The 12,913-nt window shown below is 42.9% G+C and overlaps 1 protein-coding gene across 3 annotated transcripts in view; it reads left to right on the top strand.

The window, feature by feature from the left end:
• The window catches only part of SSPN (sarcospan), a 104,704-nt gene that overhangs the window by 84,872 nt on the left and 6,919 nt on the right, over positions 1-12,913 (top strand). For all 3 annotated transcript variants that reach the window (XM_072954568.1, XM_006199948.4, XM_072954570.1), the window contains exon 2: positions 9,544-9,630. In XM_072954568.1, the coding sequence (XP_072810669.1) occupies positions 9,574-9,630 (57 nt within the window). In that variant the 5' untranslated portion in view covers positions 9,544-9,573. The remainder of the gene's footprint in view (positions 1-9,543; positions 9,631-12,913) is intronic.

The raw sequence follows: 12,913 nt of genomic DNA, 5'->3' as shown, positions 1-12,913 counted from the left end.
GCCATTTCCTCTCTGGAAAAATGTCTCTTCAGGCCGTCTGCCTAGTTTTTGATAGGGTTGTTTGGTTTTTTTGATGTTAACTTGTATGAGCTCTTTGTATATTTTGGATATCAACCCCTTACTGGTCGTATCACTTGCAAATATTTTCTCCCATTCAGCAAGTTAAGTTGTCTTTGTTTTGTCGATGGTTTCCTTTGCTGTGCAAAAGCTTTTAAGTTTAATTTGGTACCATTTGTTTATTTTTGCTATTATTTCCTTTGCCTTAGGAGACAGATCCAAAAAATATTGCTACGATTTATGTCAAACAGTGTTCTATGCTTTCCTCTAGGATTTTTATAGTATCTGGTCTTACATGTAGACCTTTAATCCATTTTGAGTTTGTTTTGTATGTGATGGTGTTAGAGAATGTGCTAACTTCATTCACAAGTAGCTGCCCAGTTTTCCCAGCACCACTTATTGAAGAGGCTGCCTTTTCTCCATTGTATATTCTTGCCTCCTTTATTGTAGATTAATTGACTTTAAATGTGTTATTCCCTCATCTTGATGTTCAATTCTGCCATAAAGTCTGGTTGATTTTGAATCTTTTCATTTACATGCCTGTACCATTTTTGGCATTTGCTATTAATATCTGTGCACTAAGTTTGGCTGAAACAATTTCACCTTTTAAAAAAAAAGTAATATTAATTTTGGATCTGTTATGGACAGAAATATTTTTAGCTGAGCGGCTTTTTTTTTTCTTCAGAAATTAAATGCTTATCTTTGCAAAACTATACTGGTGTCATCAGAGAAACATACGCAGCGTAGTTACCAAGACTGGCATTTCCCAAACAGCAGATAATAAATAGGTTTGTAGCAGAAAGGAAAAGAAGCAGAAAAAAAGTTTCATAACTCTTACGTGTCTGCAAACTATTTATGTCAACATTAGAAAGATTTTTGAAAAGTGGGTCCTTGCTCCCAAAGCAAAAGTAGCCCAGATCACTCAATGAATGGGTTTATTTATTTATTGGACAGATATGCACTGACCGCTTCCCATGCGCTGGTACTATAATCAGCCTTTTACGTTCGCTGTCTTATATAATCCCCACGGCAATGCATGAGGTCGGCACTGTGGTTATCCCACAGGTGATGAAACTGAGGCTCAAAGAGGTTAACTTGTCCAAGATCAAAAGCTAGGAAGTGGTGGAGGTGGGATTTGATCCCAAGGCTGTCAGATCCAGAGCTAAGAAACACCGCCCCAGTCTCTGTCCTCTGGATGCAGCCGGTTTTGCTGTAAAACTTTACATAATTACCCGCTGTTGCCCCTTCTCTGGGGGCATGTGTGTGTTCCCGTTTATAGAACCTGTGAGGTCTTAGGTAATTTATAGTGAATCCGTGTTGTTGGAGTAACAGACTCAGCAAGCAACAACCTCGAGTCTACCATCTCTTTTTAAGAGTTTGCTGGGCTTTACCAATTCATTTTTTAGGGAGAGCACATCACTTCAAGGATTCATTGTATTTTGCTAACTACTATATGTCATATTTGTGAGAAAAAAAAGCTCCTTTCTCCATAGCTCTTCTCAACAACTGACACATTGTATTTCTGCTTACTTATTCGTGTATGGTCTGCCTCTCACTTTAAGGCACTGGCTCTATCATGGTAGCAATTTTTGTCTCTTCTGTTCACTGCAGTATCTCCAGAACCTCAAAGAATATCTGGCATATGGTAGATACACAATGAAAACTTGCTAAATGAACTGAATGAGATTATTTCTAAGATGTGACATGTAGATACATATATATATATATATATATATATATAATTTCAGCTCAAATTTCAGACTGAGTTGTACTGGCACAATTGAGGTCCTATTAAATGGAAAAAATTAATATTTACTGTAATTCCAGGCACATTAATTATGATCCTTAAAACAAAGTATAAAGGAAGTATTATTTTTATTTTCTCTATTTCACACATGAAGAGGTGCAGTCTCAAAGGCTGTGTCCCCTTCCCCTACCTCGGACAGTGTCTGGATCTCAAAGACTGATCTTCACACGATGCCTCTGGAGCAGGGCTTCCTGCCATCCCACACAGGAAAGGAGCAGATAATAGAATGATCTTCAAATTTCTGCAGTTCTCACTTCACTTTAGGGCTGTTAAAATTCTTCCAGAGAGGCAGACAGGACGTGTCCTGGTTAAGAGCCAGGCTCTGTACTCTGACAGGTACAGCTATGAGCTCTGTATTTGCTTTGTGACCTTGAGCATAAAACCTTTCTGAGCTTTAGTTTCATCATCCATAAAATGGGTTAATAACAGTGACTACCTCAAGGATTTCTATGAAGACCAAAGAGGATAATTTACATAGGGTGCCTGGTTTAAAGTCTGGCACATACAACAGATGATCAATATTAGCATTAAAGTGTCAAACCACCTAGACTTGATAATTAGCTTTCTTACATAAATATAAAGATCATACCAAATAGCCATTGGTGCCAATAAAAATGTAGACTATGTGATATTTGTAAACAAGACAGTACATGTGTTATCAGTTCCAAACCTGGTTAAGTTGGTAATACATTTATGAGCCCTGAAATATACCCTAACTTTGACCTACTGTGATACACGTATGAGTGACTCTAAATGGAATAATAATTATGGGAGTAACCATCACCAGTTATTCTCCAGCTATTTGTTAAGACGTTACCCTAAGCATCTTACTTACACTATCATTAATCCTTAAATTAACGATCAAAAGAAGGCGTTATTGCGTCCATTTCACAAATAAGGAAACTGAGGCTCAGAAGAATTAAATAACTTTGTCCAAGATCATTTAGGTAGTAAAGTAACAGAGCCAAGATCCAGACTGGAAAGCTCATAGGTTTTCCCCTAAGCAGGTGTCTTTTTAATTGTACTTAGAGTTCTAGACTTGGTTTTAACAAGACTAAAGAAGCAGTTACCACTTGTTGAAAGAATTGTTACTTGAATGTGTCATGTGTTTTGAGGGTTATTTTCACCTTTCTTACCTCATCTGACTAGAGTATTTTGTAGTTCTTTTATCTTGCTTTTACCTTAAAATGCAATTTAAAATAATAATGAATAATAATAATAGATGTGGGGAGGGGATAAACTTTATCATTCTACCATATATAAGTTCTATCTGATGAATAGTAAACATTTTGTTGTCTTTAAAATATAAGACACAGCAGGAAAACAAATCACAGTTGATCCAAGGGTCCTTATATTATAGAAAGCGGGACAGGTTTTGATGAGTGATCAGGAAACAGGGCTTTGAATAAGCTGCCATGGGCTGCTGTTTTTACACCTGGCCGAGACTGGTCAAATGGCATTAACCATGGTAATTAATTTTCTTGTGCCTCAGTTTCTCTGCAAAGTGGGGGTCAAGTTGTAAATTTTTAAAGCGCAAAGACCACCTCTTATTCTTCAGACTCCCCGTGCCTTCCTCGATAAAGGCTCTGAGCTAAACTCACCTGGGGAGTGGTACCTACACTGGGGTGGCCATGAATAGCAAGATCTCAAAGATTACATTGTCTCAATTCTTACTCCATTTCACAAACTGGGAAATGAGTACCAGGATTTCTCCCTGGCTCTCTTTCCTGTACCTTTATACTGATTCTGTGGGATGGTTTCTGGGATTCCAAACAACTCATAAAGAGTAGCGTGCCAAACTTTACTCTTGCATTGCAAACTAATCCCACTTGGTAACCAGATGTTTCCAAATTAAGAGATGGAACTTCAAGGAGGCGGACAGTGCGGGGGGGGGGGTTGTGCAGGGTACCTCTGATGGGCTCCTGAAAGCTGATTGCGCACATCTCTTCCCAGCTCTGGGCTCAGTGACTTCACATTGGCGATTTGAAATCAGCAGGGTAGAAATATTTACACCACGGACGTTAGCAAGTGCTCCACCCTGCAGCTGGTGGTTAAACATTTCCCAGCACATCACTGCACAGATGGTCCAACTTTGGATAATTGCTTTGCTTTGGCGTGGAGTGGAGTGGGCAATGCTTGTCAACAGTAGCAGAGAGCCACATCACATTAATGGATAACTTAGGGATGCTCCCAAATCATCAACCATACACATCGAGGCCACAGGCTCTAGAATGAGGTCCTATTTAAGTAGTGATGATGACAAAGGGTTTTCCTCTCCAATTTTAAGGAATTTTGTTGAGGAACGCCTCTACTAGTCATGACAATTTATTTACGGAGAAACTCTTGTTGGTCCATCTCATTATTGCTTATAATAAGCATTTCTTCCATAGGAAACCCCACTAGTCAGTGTATCACTTCTAGCCCCTAACCATTCAGATAAACCCCATACCAGGTGTCAGCAATTAGAAAACTATGTTTTTCACTTAGACTAGTGGGTCCCAAAGTGTGCTCTTGTTTCTTAGAAATGGAAATCCTTCATCTCCACCCCCAGAGCTACTGGATCTGAAATTCTGGGGACAGGGGCGTTTTCACCAAGACCTCCTAGTAACTCGGAGCTGCCGGCCTAGACTTTGTCTTACCACAGGCAGTGAGAATCGAGGAAAAGTGCTTCCATTACGCTGAAGCATTCTATCCCATCCTTCTGAAATCTTGATCCAATAAACATCCTTTAATAGATTCTCATGAAATGTTCTTTTGTAAGTTATTGAAATCTCTGGTACCTGAGGTGTTGATCAGCAATTCTCCTGAGGGAGACCGCATTCATTTGACAGATTGCAATATATCTATCATTAGTTGAAAATGATTTCTAATACTTGACCTTACATTCTATGAAATAGGTGAAAATCCATAGAAATTCTCTTAAGAAGTATCCAGAGGAATGTGTACATTTCTGCCGCATCTCTTGGTTGATCAGTTGGCTGAGCAAACGTGAGAGGGGTTCATCCTGTGACTGTACTGACTGAATTAAAGCTCTTGAAATCCAAAGGAGCAAGCTGATCAACTTACAGAAATAGAGTCACATTGCAGGTTCACAGATGAAAGCGGGGTGGGGGATGGGAGGAGGAGAGAAACCTTGAAAGGCATTTGACAGGGGAAGGTTGAATTCCCCAGCCAGCCCTGTCAAGCAGCTCCGTCAACAACAAAAAGAAGAAAACAAATAAACTGGAGGTTGTGTGAATGTCACAAGACCAGCATAGAAATACGGCACGGAGGGAAGTAAACTCTTTCAGGGTGATACCTCCCAGCTGTGCCAAAAAATGAAAAGGAAAAAATGATACGGAGGTAAACCTCCAAGACCCGGGTCCAGCAGTCACTTTTTCTTCCTAACGCCAACCCTCAAAAGGTACTGCTGGAGATACAACAGGCCGAGTAACACAAAGACAACGTGTGACAGGACCCAGGACACATACATCTAGAAATGGATTTAACATTCAGAGAACATTCCAACTCCACTTAACGTTTTAACTCACAGGAGAGAATGCGGTCTTCACTCTGAGCAAAGACTAGCGGCGGACAGGATGTGAAATTCAGCACTTCTCTTTTCTCTGTACGCTAAACAGATTGTAGAAACGTGCATCCAAAAAAAAAATAGGTTCACAATGATGGTGGGCTTTTTTCTTTCTTTTTTTTCATTCAAAATATCATTTCAAGCTTTTCCTATCACCGTAATTATCCATCCGGATGTGAGCTTAGTTTTAACAAGCTCTTAAAGGTTAGCTGCCCTTTTAGTGCAAGTTTTCCCAGGGCCCCCCAGTTCTCGTCTGCTTTTGTGCTCAGTGCCACCACCTGTCCGCCCCAGGCCTGGGTATCTGGTCCAATGAGTGCTTTCTTGAAAATCTTATGTAACTACCTTTTTCCTGTTCCGTGGGCTTCACCTCACCATATCTAATGGAAGCCCTGGCCCGGAATCCAGGAATGTTGTTCCAAGAGGCCTGGCGAGGATCACTTCTCATTAACAAGAGCTCCCCCTTCCCTGCCCTCGGAAGCCAGAACATCCCGTCTTGCTGCCGCACCCTCATCCTGCGCACTCCGGAAATAAGACCCTTAGTCTGGCATGAGAAATCTGGTTTCCTCCTCGTGGCCATAAAGTCATCAGTTTTATGTATTCAGTAACTACTCCTCTTCTGTAAGGTGCTTACATTTTGAAACACCAGTGAACTCTCTGATAAAGAAGTATTGTTCTAATATGCAAAGCTGTAAGTAAGAAAGTGAAGACCCCCCTCACCACATCCCCCCCTCCAGAAGCTATATTGAGTCCTATGAGAAGGCCAAAAAATTGAAATATGTTGGATTGATCCAAGCTTTATAGCAAATATCCTGCACTAGGACCCAGAAATGAAACTTTCAAAAATCCAAAGGAATGATCAGATTGGTTTTGTATTATTTAGATGTATCATAAGGTACAACCAGAGTTAAAAGAAGTGTCTTTGAGATACTTTTGGTTCAAAATATTCAAAGTTTCCTCAGAACTGGGTTTCCTTGGCCCTTTTCTGTTTTCCCTGGACTGTCTCTGGGTGATCCCGTGTTTCTGATGGTTTGGATTGCTTCACATATGACTAACAAGGGCTTATCTTCAGCTCAGACCCCTTTCCTGAGTTCTATGCCCATGCAGGTGAGCTTTGAGTTCATGGGGGCATCATCGGTTTCCATCCCCATTCTGCTCTTCCTCTTGTATTTTGTGCCTTATTAAACGTGATCTCCATCCACCTGGCAGCTCAAGCCAGTTATCTGAGCACCTTGCAGACCCCTCCCCCTCCTTCAGTCCTCACAGCTGATCAGTTCTTAGAGCCTTTGGATTCTGTGTCCGTCACATCACTCAAACACACCTCTTCTCTATCCTGACTGCTACCTGAGCTCAGGAAGCACTCATCACTTCTCCACAGATGGAGAATAGCCTCTGAGCTGGTCTTCCCTTCCCAGTCCGTTCTTCACAGCCAGAAAGACCATTCTAAAAGGCAAAGTTGATCACACCATTCCCCTGCTTCCACTATCCTAGAGTGAAATAAAAGTCCTTTGTGACTTAATTCCTGTCCATCAATGTGAGTTCATCTTCTCCTTTTTCCTCTCTCATCCTCTGCACCAGAGCTATGGGAGTCCTCAAATGTTTACCCTGCATTTCTCCAGCTTTTATACGTACTAAGAGTCTCTCTACTCTTCCTCACGTCCATCTACTTAATTTCTGCTTACCTTTCAAAATCCATCTTCCTCCAGGAAGGTTCCTCATGTTGCCTTCCGGTTAGCAGCGGACCTGGTCTTAGTCCTTATCTGGTATTGTGACTTCACTCTCCTCTCTTTCCCCACGGGACTGAGAGCTCCCTGAAGGCTGAGATGGTTTTTCCACCTCTCAATTGCCAGGGCTGTGGAAAGAGTCCGGCCTCAAAAGAAGTTCTGTTGATGGACTAAGTGAAGTGCTCTAGAATGAGGTCATGTGTTCCTGTGCAACTTCTTGCTGGAACTCAGGCTAAATTAAGGCTACAAAGAAATAGATACGATTGAAGTAGAACAATTTGTCCAAGGAAGGCAGAGTCAGATTTTTAAGCTGCTGCTCAGTTAAGCCTGATTGCTGGAATGTGTCTCTCATAAAGACAAAGAGGGAAGTCTTGGCAGTTACAACCTCCCAGCAGCCTCTAGGGACAAAGACAGCTATGTGGGCGAGAGGGCCTGACCCCGTGCACCTGCAGACAGATGCTAATGAGGGGGCCCAGGCACGCGCTTAGGGATCTCACAGTCCCCACTGAAGCAGGCTTAGAAGCCCCCATCTGCTTTGTTGCCAATACACAAAAGAAGAAAGTATGTCTTCCATTGTTTCAGTTCTGGAGATTCTTAATGGGAAAAAACAGACCGTATCAACCTTACACCTCAATTAGAAATATTTTTTAAAGGGCTTTGAAAAAGAACTTCATCTCTGACTTGGAAATATGGCCATGCTGAGGGCTACACAAACAACTTCAGTATCATGACCTCCACATCTGCCGGTCCTCTGCTGAAAAGCTGCCTCTCTGGGTCCTAGCTGCCTGGTTTTCCACCCAGACCTCTCCAGCCCACGCTGTGCTCACATAGTTTAATGCTGTGTCTCCACTGGGAATGTCACCTGTGCTGTTAAACCATCAGCCAGTCCTAATGGTGGAAAACCCTGCAAACAGCCTGTACTCAAAGAAGGCTTTGGCTTTTGGCTTCACGGCCAGGAGGGTAGGAGTTGTGAATATCATGAAATCAGCCATCTAATGACTTACTGAGTGACTCTCAGTTACTCTCCCGACATCTGTCTCGAGGAAAATTGTGCTGATCTGAGAATGCAATTCTGTAGCTTATTTTTCCATCCTAAAGTAGAACTGAGCAACATTTTAAGGTTTTCAAAGTTGAGAGTGTGACTAGATATGCTTTGATTAGAAACACTAAATCACAGTTTAAGAAACTTCTGTGCACTAAAAAGAAAATCAAATTGAGTATGGTTTCTCTCAAAGTTTCCACGCCCCCTAGAATTCTTTCAGCCAGGTGTACCCCTTCTCTTTCCATCACTGATACCCAAGAACTTGGAGATAGATGGCTTCCTGTTTCTCCCACTCCAGTGGCCTTCTGTCCATCATGCAAGAGCCAAGGTGTAGAGATTTAACTTTTACTACACATTTCCTCTCACCTCCTTCTCGGATTTTGCCTGCCACCATCTGAGCTCTGGCCCACCCGAGAGATTAACCTTGTTTAGCTCAGCCAAATAAGATTCTGATGTTCTCACCGGCAACCCACCCGCCACTGCTGCTCATTTTCCTGAAACGTGTCTTGAATCATGCCATTCCCCTGCTCAAAAATTTTCAAGGGAGCCCCACTACTTCCTAAACCAGTACCGCGTCCCCAGATCTTCAGCCTGCCTTTCTGGCTCCATATTTTGTTATTTCAACTGTGGGGTACGTGTTTGTTATTCTTTCCCCACAATTTGTGCCCTCCTGCCTCCTCGCTGATTCCCCCAAGCTACCTGGTTCAGTGCTGGTCCCATCACTTACTAGCTTCGTGCTTCTGTTTCCTCATTTATAACATAAGGATCATAATTGCACCTACTTCATAGCATTTTGTGCTGATAACACGAGGAAATCCATACAAAGCCCTTAGAAAAGCCACAGGACAAAGTAAGCACTCAGTAACAGTTAGTCATCATTATTACCATCATCTCTTTCAAGGACCATTTCAAATCCACCTCTTTAGTAAAGGCTTTTTTAATCACCCAACTCCATGTTATTTTTTCCCCCTCTTTTTTGTACTTCTCTGAATAGCATTTGACATTAATGCCCTGCCTTAGAACAGTGTGGGCACTCATCTTGGCCTGGACTGGACTGCACTTACGGAGGTTGAGGAAATTCTGTTCAGCATTGTGTGTGCTGAAGGACCTCGTATAGCACCTGGCACGTCAAAAGGACTTAATAAATGCTGGCTACACTGAAATAAATTGATTTGCCTATTTTTAAAACTCTGTTCCACAAGCTGAGAAAAAATAGCACATAAAGATAAGCAAATGAAATGAACACCCCGATAAGAAGGATGTTACTGGTGAAAGACACAGAGATTGATGTCATTAGAATGCACAACTTGCCCTGATAACATCCCTTCATCCCTGTTCTCCATTGCAGGTCTGCCTAGTGGCCTATCTGGGTTTGTTTATGCTTTGTGTCTCGTATCAAGTTGACGAACGGACATGTATCCAGTTTGCCATGAAAGTAAGTTGTCATTTTTCTTTCTCTTTTATCGACGCATAGAGAGAAACACAAGTACAAAATAAAGGAGAGCTTTTTAAGAAGTGGTAGATCTGATTATTCTAGAAATTGCATTTGTAGGCAGGCCAAAAAAAAAAAAAAAAGGTTTGAGGAGGGCATTCATCCAGATCCCAAAGGTAATGCTGATTTTTTTTTTAACAGTCTTCATTTCCATGAACTGGGTTGGCATGGAGCATATGATGTCTGTCCTCCAATGCCCTTAAAAGGAATATTGAAAATTCATCAGTTCAACAGAACACTTGGCCAGGGAAACGGTGTCTATATCAGTGCCCACTTCCCTATCTTGGAGTTTTGTTTAGAATGTTTTAATAGTGAAGCCGTCTAAATGTATTTCCCCTTGTAGGTGGGATCACTGAAACAGAAAAAGTACATTGGGTGCATCCAAATGATCTGTGGCAAGAGTCTGAGGGCAAAGGAGGGAGGTCGGGATAAGCATGGTTTAGCAAGTGTGTGTCTTTCCTGTGAATGTCTTTTTTACTGTTAGAGACAGTGTGTTTGGTTGGAGCCAATTCAAGTACACAGCATTTTCACTGCCCAGTAGAATGTGCTCTGAAGGGAGACATAGACACACCCTTTCTGAGTTTAGGGAGATAAATACCCCACTCAGCAATCAGAGCTAGCAGAAATCAAATTCCTACATTTTCTTTCAACTCCTGTAGCGGAGAACAAAAAGCTTTCTGTAGTGTTTGTTTGGTGTTTTGTTTTTTTTTTTGTCTACTCACATTGTTTACTTTTCTTCTGCAAGAAAACACATTAAAAACTGGATATGCCTTTGTTCACTAAAACAAGAAAGCATAAAGCATAAGAGTAAGTTAACTGTATCATTTGTAAATTACAAAGATGCAGAAAATAAGATGTTAGTATATTCTAGTATATTGACGTAAAAACAGCTGATATAAAAAAGCAAGGTGCTGATCCCTATATATGTATTTAAATCATGTTGTAAAAGAATAATTAGTGAAAAAATTCAAATTATTTTAACTAGCTAAAAACCCTGCCTACACAAAATGTATGGTGTGATCCTACAGAAATTTTTTTTAAAAATGGCTCTTATGTGCATAGAAAAAAAACTGTCTGTGAATAGTGGGATTATAGCTACATTTTCTAGTTTTTTCCTTCAGTTTTGAGATGTTCTCCAATAGTTAGATGTAACTTTTCTAAATGAAAAAGTTAATGGATGACATTTTAAAAAAAATTGATAGAGTTAAAATTTTGGTGAATATGCCCCTACTTGGAAATTGCACTTTTTCTGTCTGAGGGTGTTCCTTAAAAGAAGGCCAGATGGAGCAGACATCAGTCCATGTTTACTTTTTTTTGGTCTTTTGTTTTTGTACAGGGTTGACTAAACAGGAAGGCTTAGTGATGATTTTTTTAAAAGGCAGAAATCCTAGTAAGAATTGTCCTGTTTTATTACGGGAACTTCATTCACCAGGTAAAAAGAGCTCTGGAGTCGGTTCATCAGTTTATGTGAGATGTCCTTATCCCCCTCCTCGCCCCCCCCTCCATGATCCCAGGAAACACCAGAGGCAACAGCATTATCTTCACAGAGGCCTCCAAAGCCATCTCAATGTCTGCACTTAAAATCAGGAGCAAGGCCAGAAAAAAAAAATTAAAAAATAAAATAAAAAGTCACTGCCAATGTCAGTCAGGGTGAGAATTCCCCACCAGGAAGATCTCATTAGCTGTCTCTTTTCCCCACCTGTGACAGACATTGACAAATATAGAGGCACTTTCTCTTCCTCTGGATGTGACCTTTAGTGATGCATCCTGCCAGCTCTCTAAGGTGCCCGCTGTATTATCTTCAGGTGGAAAATGAGCTTCAGTCAATCTCCAGGGTTTCCAACGGCACAACAGGTCACAGTGGACTTCCCTTGTGCTTCTCACATCATTTAGGGTAGGAAGGAGGGAATGCAATGCATCTTCATGTGGTGTTTCTCACCAGCATAATCGCATTTTAGTGCTCATGTGTTGATACTCTGGCCCAAGCCTTGTTGGAGAATTTATTTCCTTCTGCTGAACGCCCGGAGAGCCAGGCAAGCAATCAGGGGGTGATGACAGTGTTTCACTGCGCGCGCGCGCACACACACACACACACACACACACACACACGAGTTCCATTTTCTCGCAGACAATAGCCGCGGGGGCTTGTCTTTTCAGCCTTCTCCAGCCCTTTGGCAGGCCCTGTAAGCCCCGGCGCTGTCCATCTTTCTCCCTGGGCTCTGCTCCTGGACTCCGCGTGCCATTTGGCCGCAGATCGGGCCTCCCTCCTATCCTCGTGGCCCTGTTTTCTCGGGGCTCACCTTGGTGATTTGCAGAAACGTGTCCGATTCATGTGCTTGCGGAAACACTCCGGGACACATCCCCCCACCTCCCCGCCCCGAGGGCTCGGAAGGCGCAACTGCCCGGTGCCCACTCCAGGAGGCCCCCCGGGGCTGCCGCCACCGCCCCCTCCTGCAGCGGGCAGCAGGGGGGCCTTACCCTGCCTGCCACCGGGGAGGTAATTAAATCGAGGCCGAGGCGCCCTCCTCCCGGAGTCACCCCGCGTTGGAAGCGGCAGCCGGGTACCAATTAGAGGCGCGAGCGCGGGGCGCGCCTGGGCGCCGCCGTTACATAAGCGCCGGGGGCGCCGCGCCTCCGCCGGCCGCTGGGGCTGGGCTGACACGGGCGAGACGCACGCGTCCCGAGCCCCGCCGCTCTCGGGGTTTGTTTGCTCGCTTTCCCAAGGTCATCGTAAACACTTCCATTGACAGTTTACTTAGTGCCGTGTAGGTAAAACAAGCCACTTGATTTTAAATTACAGATTCTAACCCAGAATCTTGCTGCTGTCAGATGAGTTAAAAGGAAAAAAAAAATTCTCCAGCGCGTCAGACGTAGTCCGCAGGCTTTGGCGGATCAAGTTACATTCACGTCTTGAAACGGATAAGAAACTTGATTCTGCGGCTCACTCTTGTTTACTTGGCCTGATGCTTTCAAGCCGTGGGAGAAGCAGAATCCCAACGTGGGAGACATGCACCGACGAACATGTGTTCAGATTCAAAGGAGCCGAGGGGCATGGCTCTTCTTGGTGCTCTCGAGGCTTCTAGCGCATGTAAGATGCTCCATGCAAACGGGGCAATCTCTGTTTGCGTAAACGTTGACGTCCTTTCCACAAGTCAAGTGTGCGCTCTTCCTCCCACATGAGATGGAACAAGACAAAGCACCAGGGTTGGTGTCCTAACAACAGTCC

This window comes from Vicugna pacos, chromosome 34, assembly GCF_048564905.1.
Source record: "Vicugna pacos chromosome 34, VicPac4, whole genome shotgun sequence".
Classification (NCBI taxonomy): domain Eukaryota; kingdom Metazoa; phylum Chordata; class Mammalia; order Artiodactyla; family Camelidae; genus Vicugna; species Vicugna pacos.
This window is presented reverse-complemented; position numbering and strand designations above follow the sequence as displayed.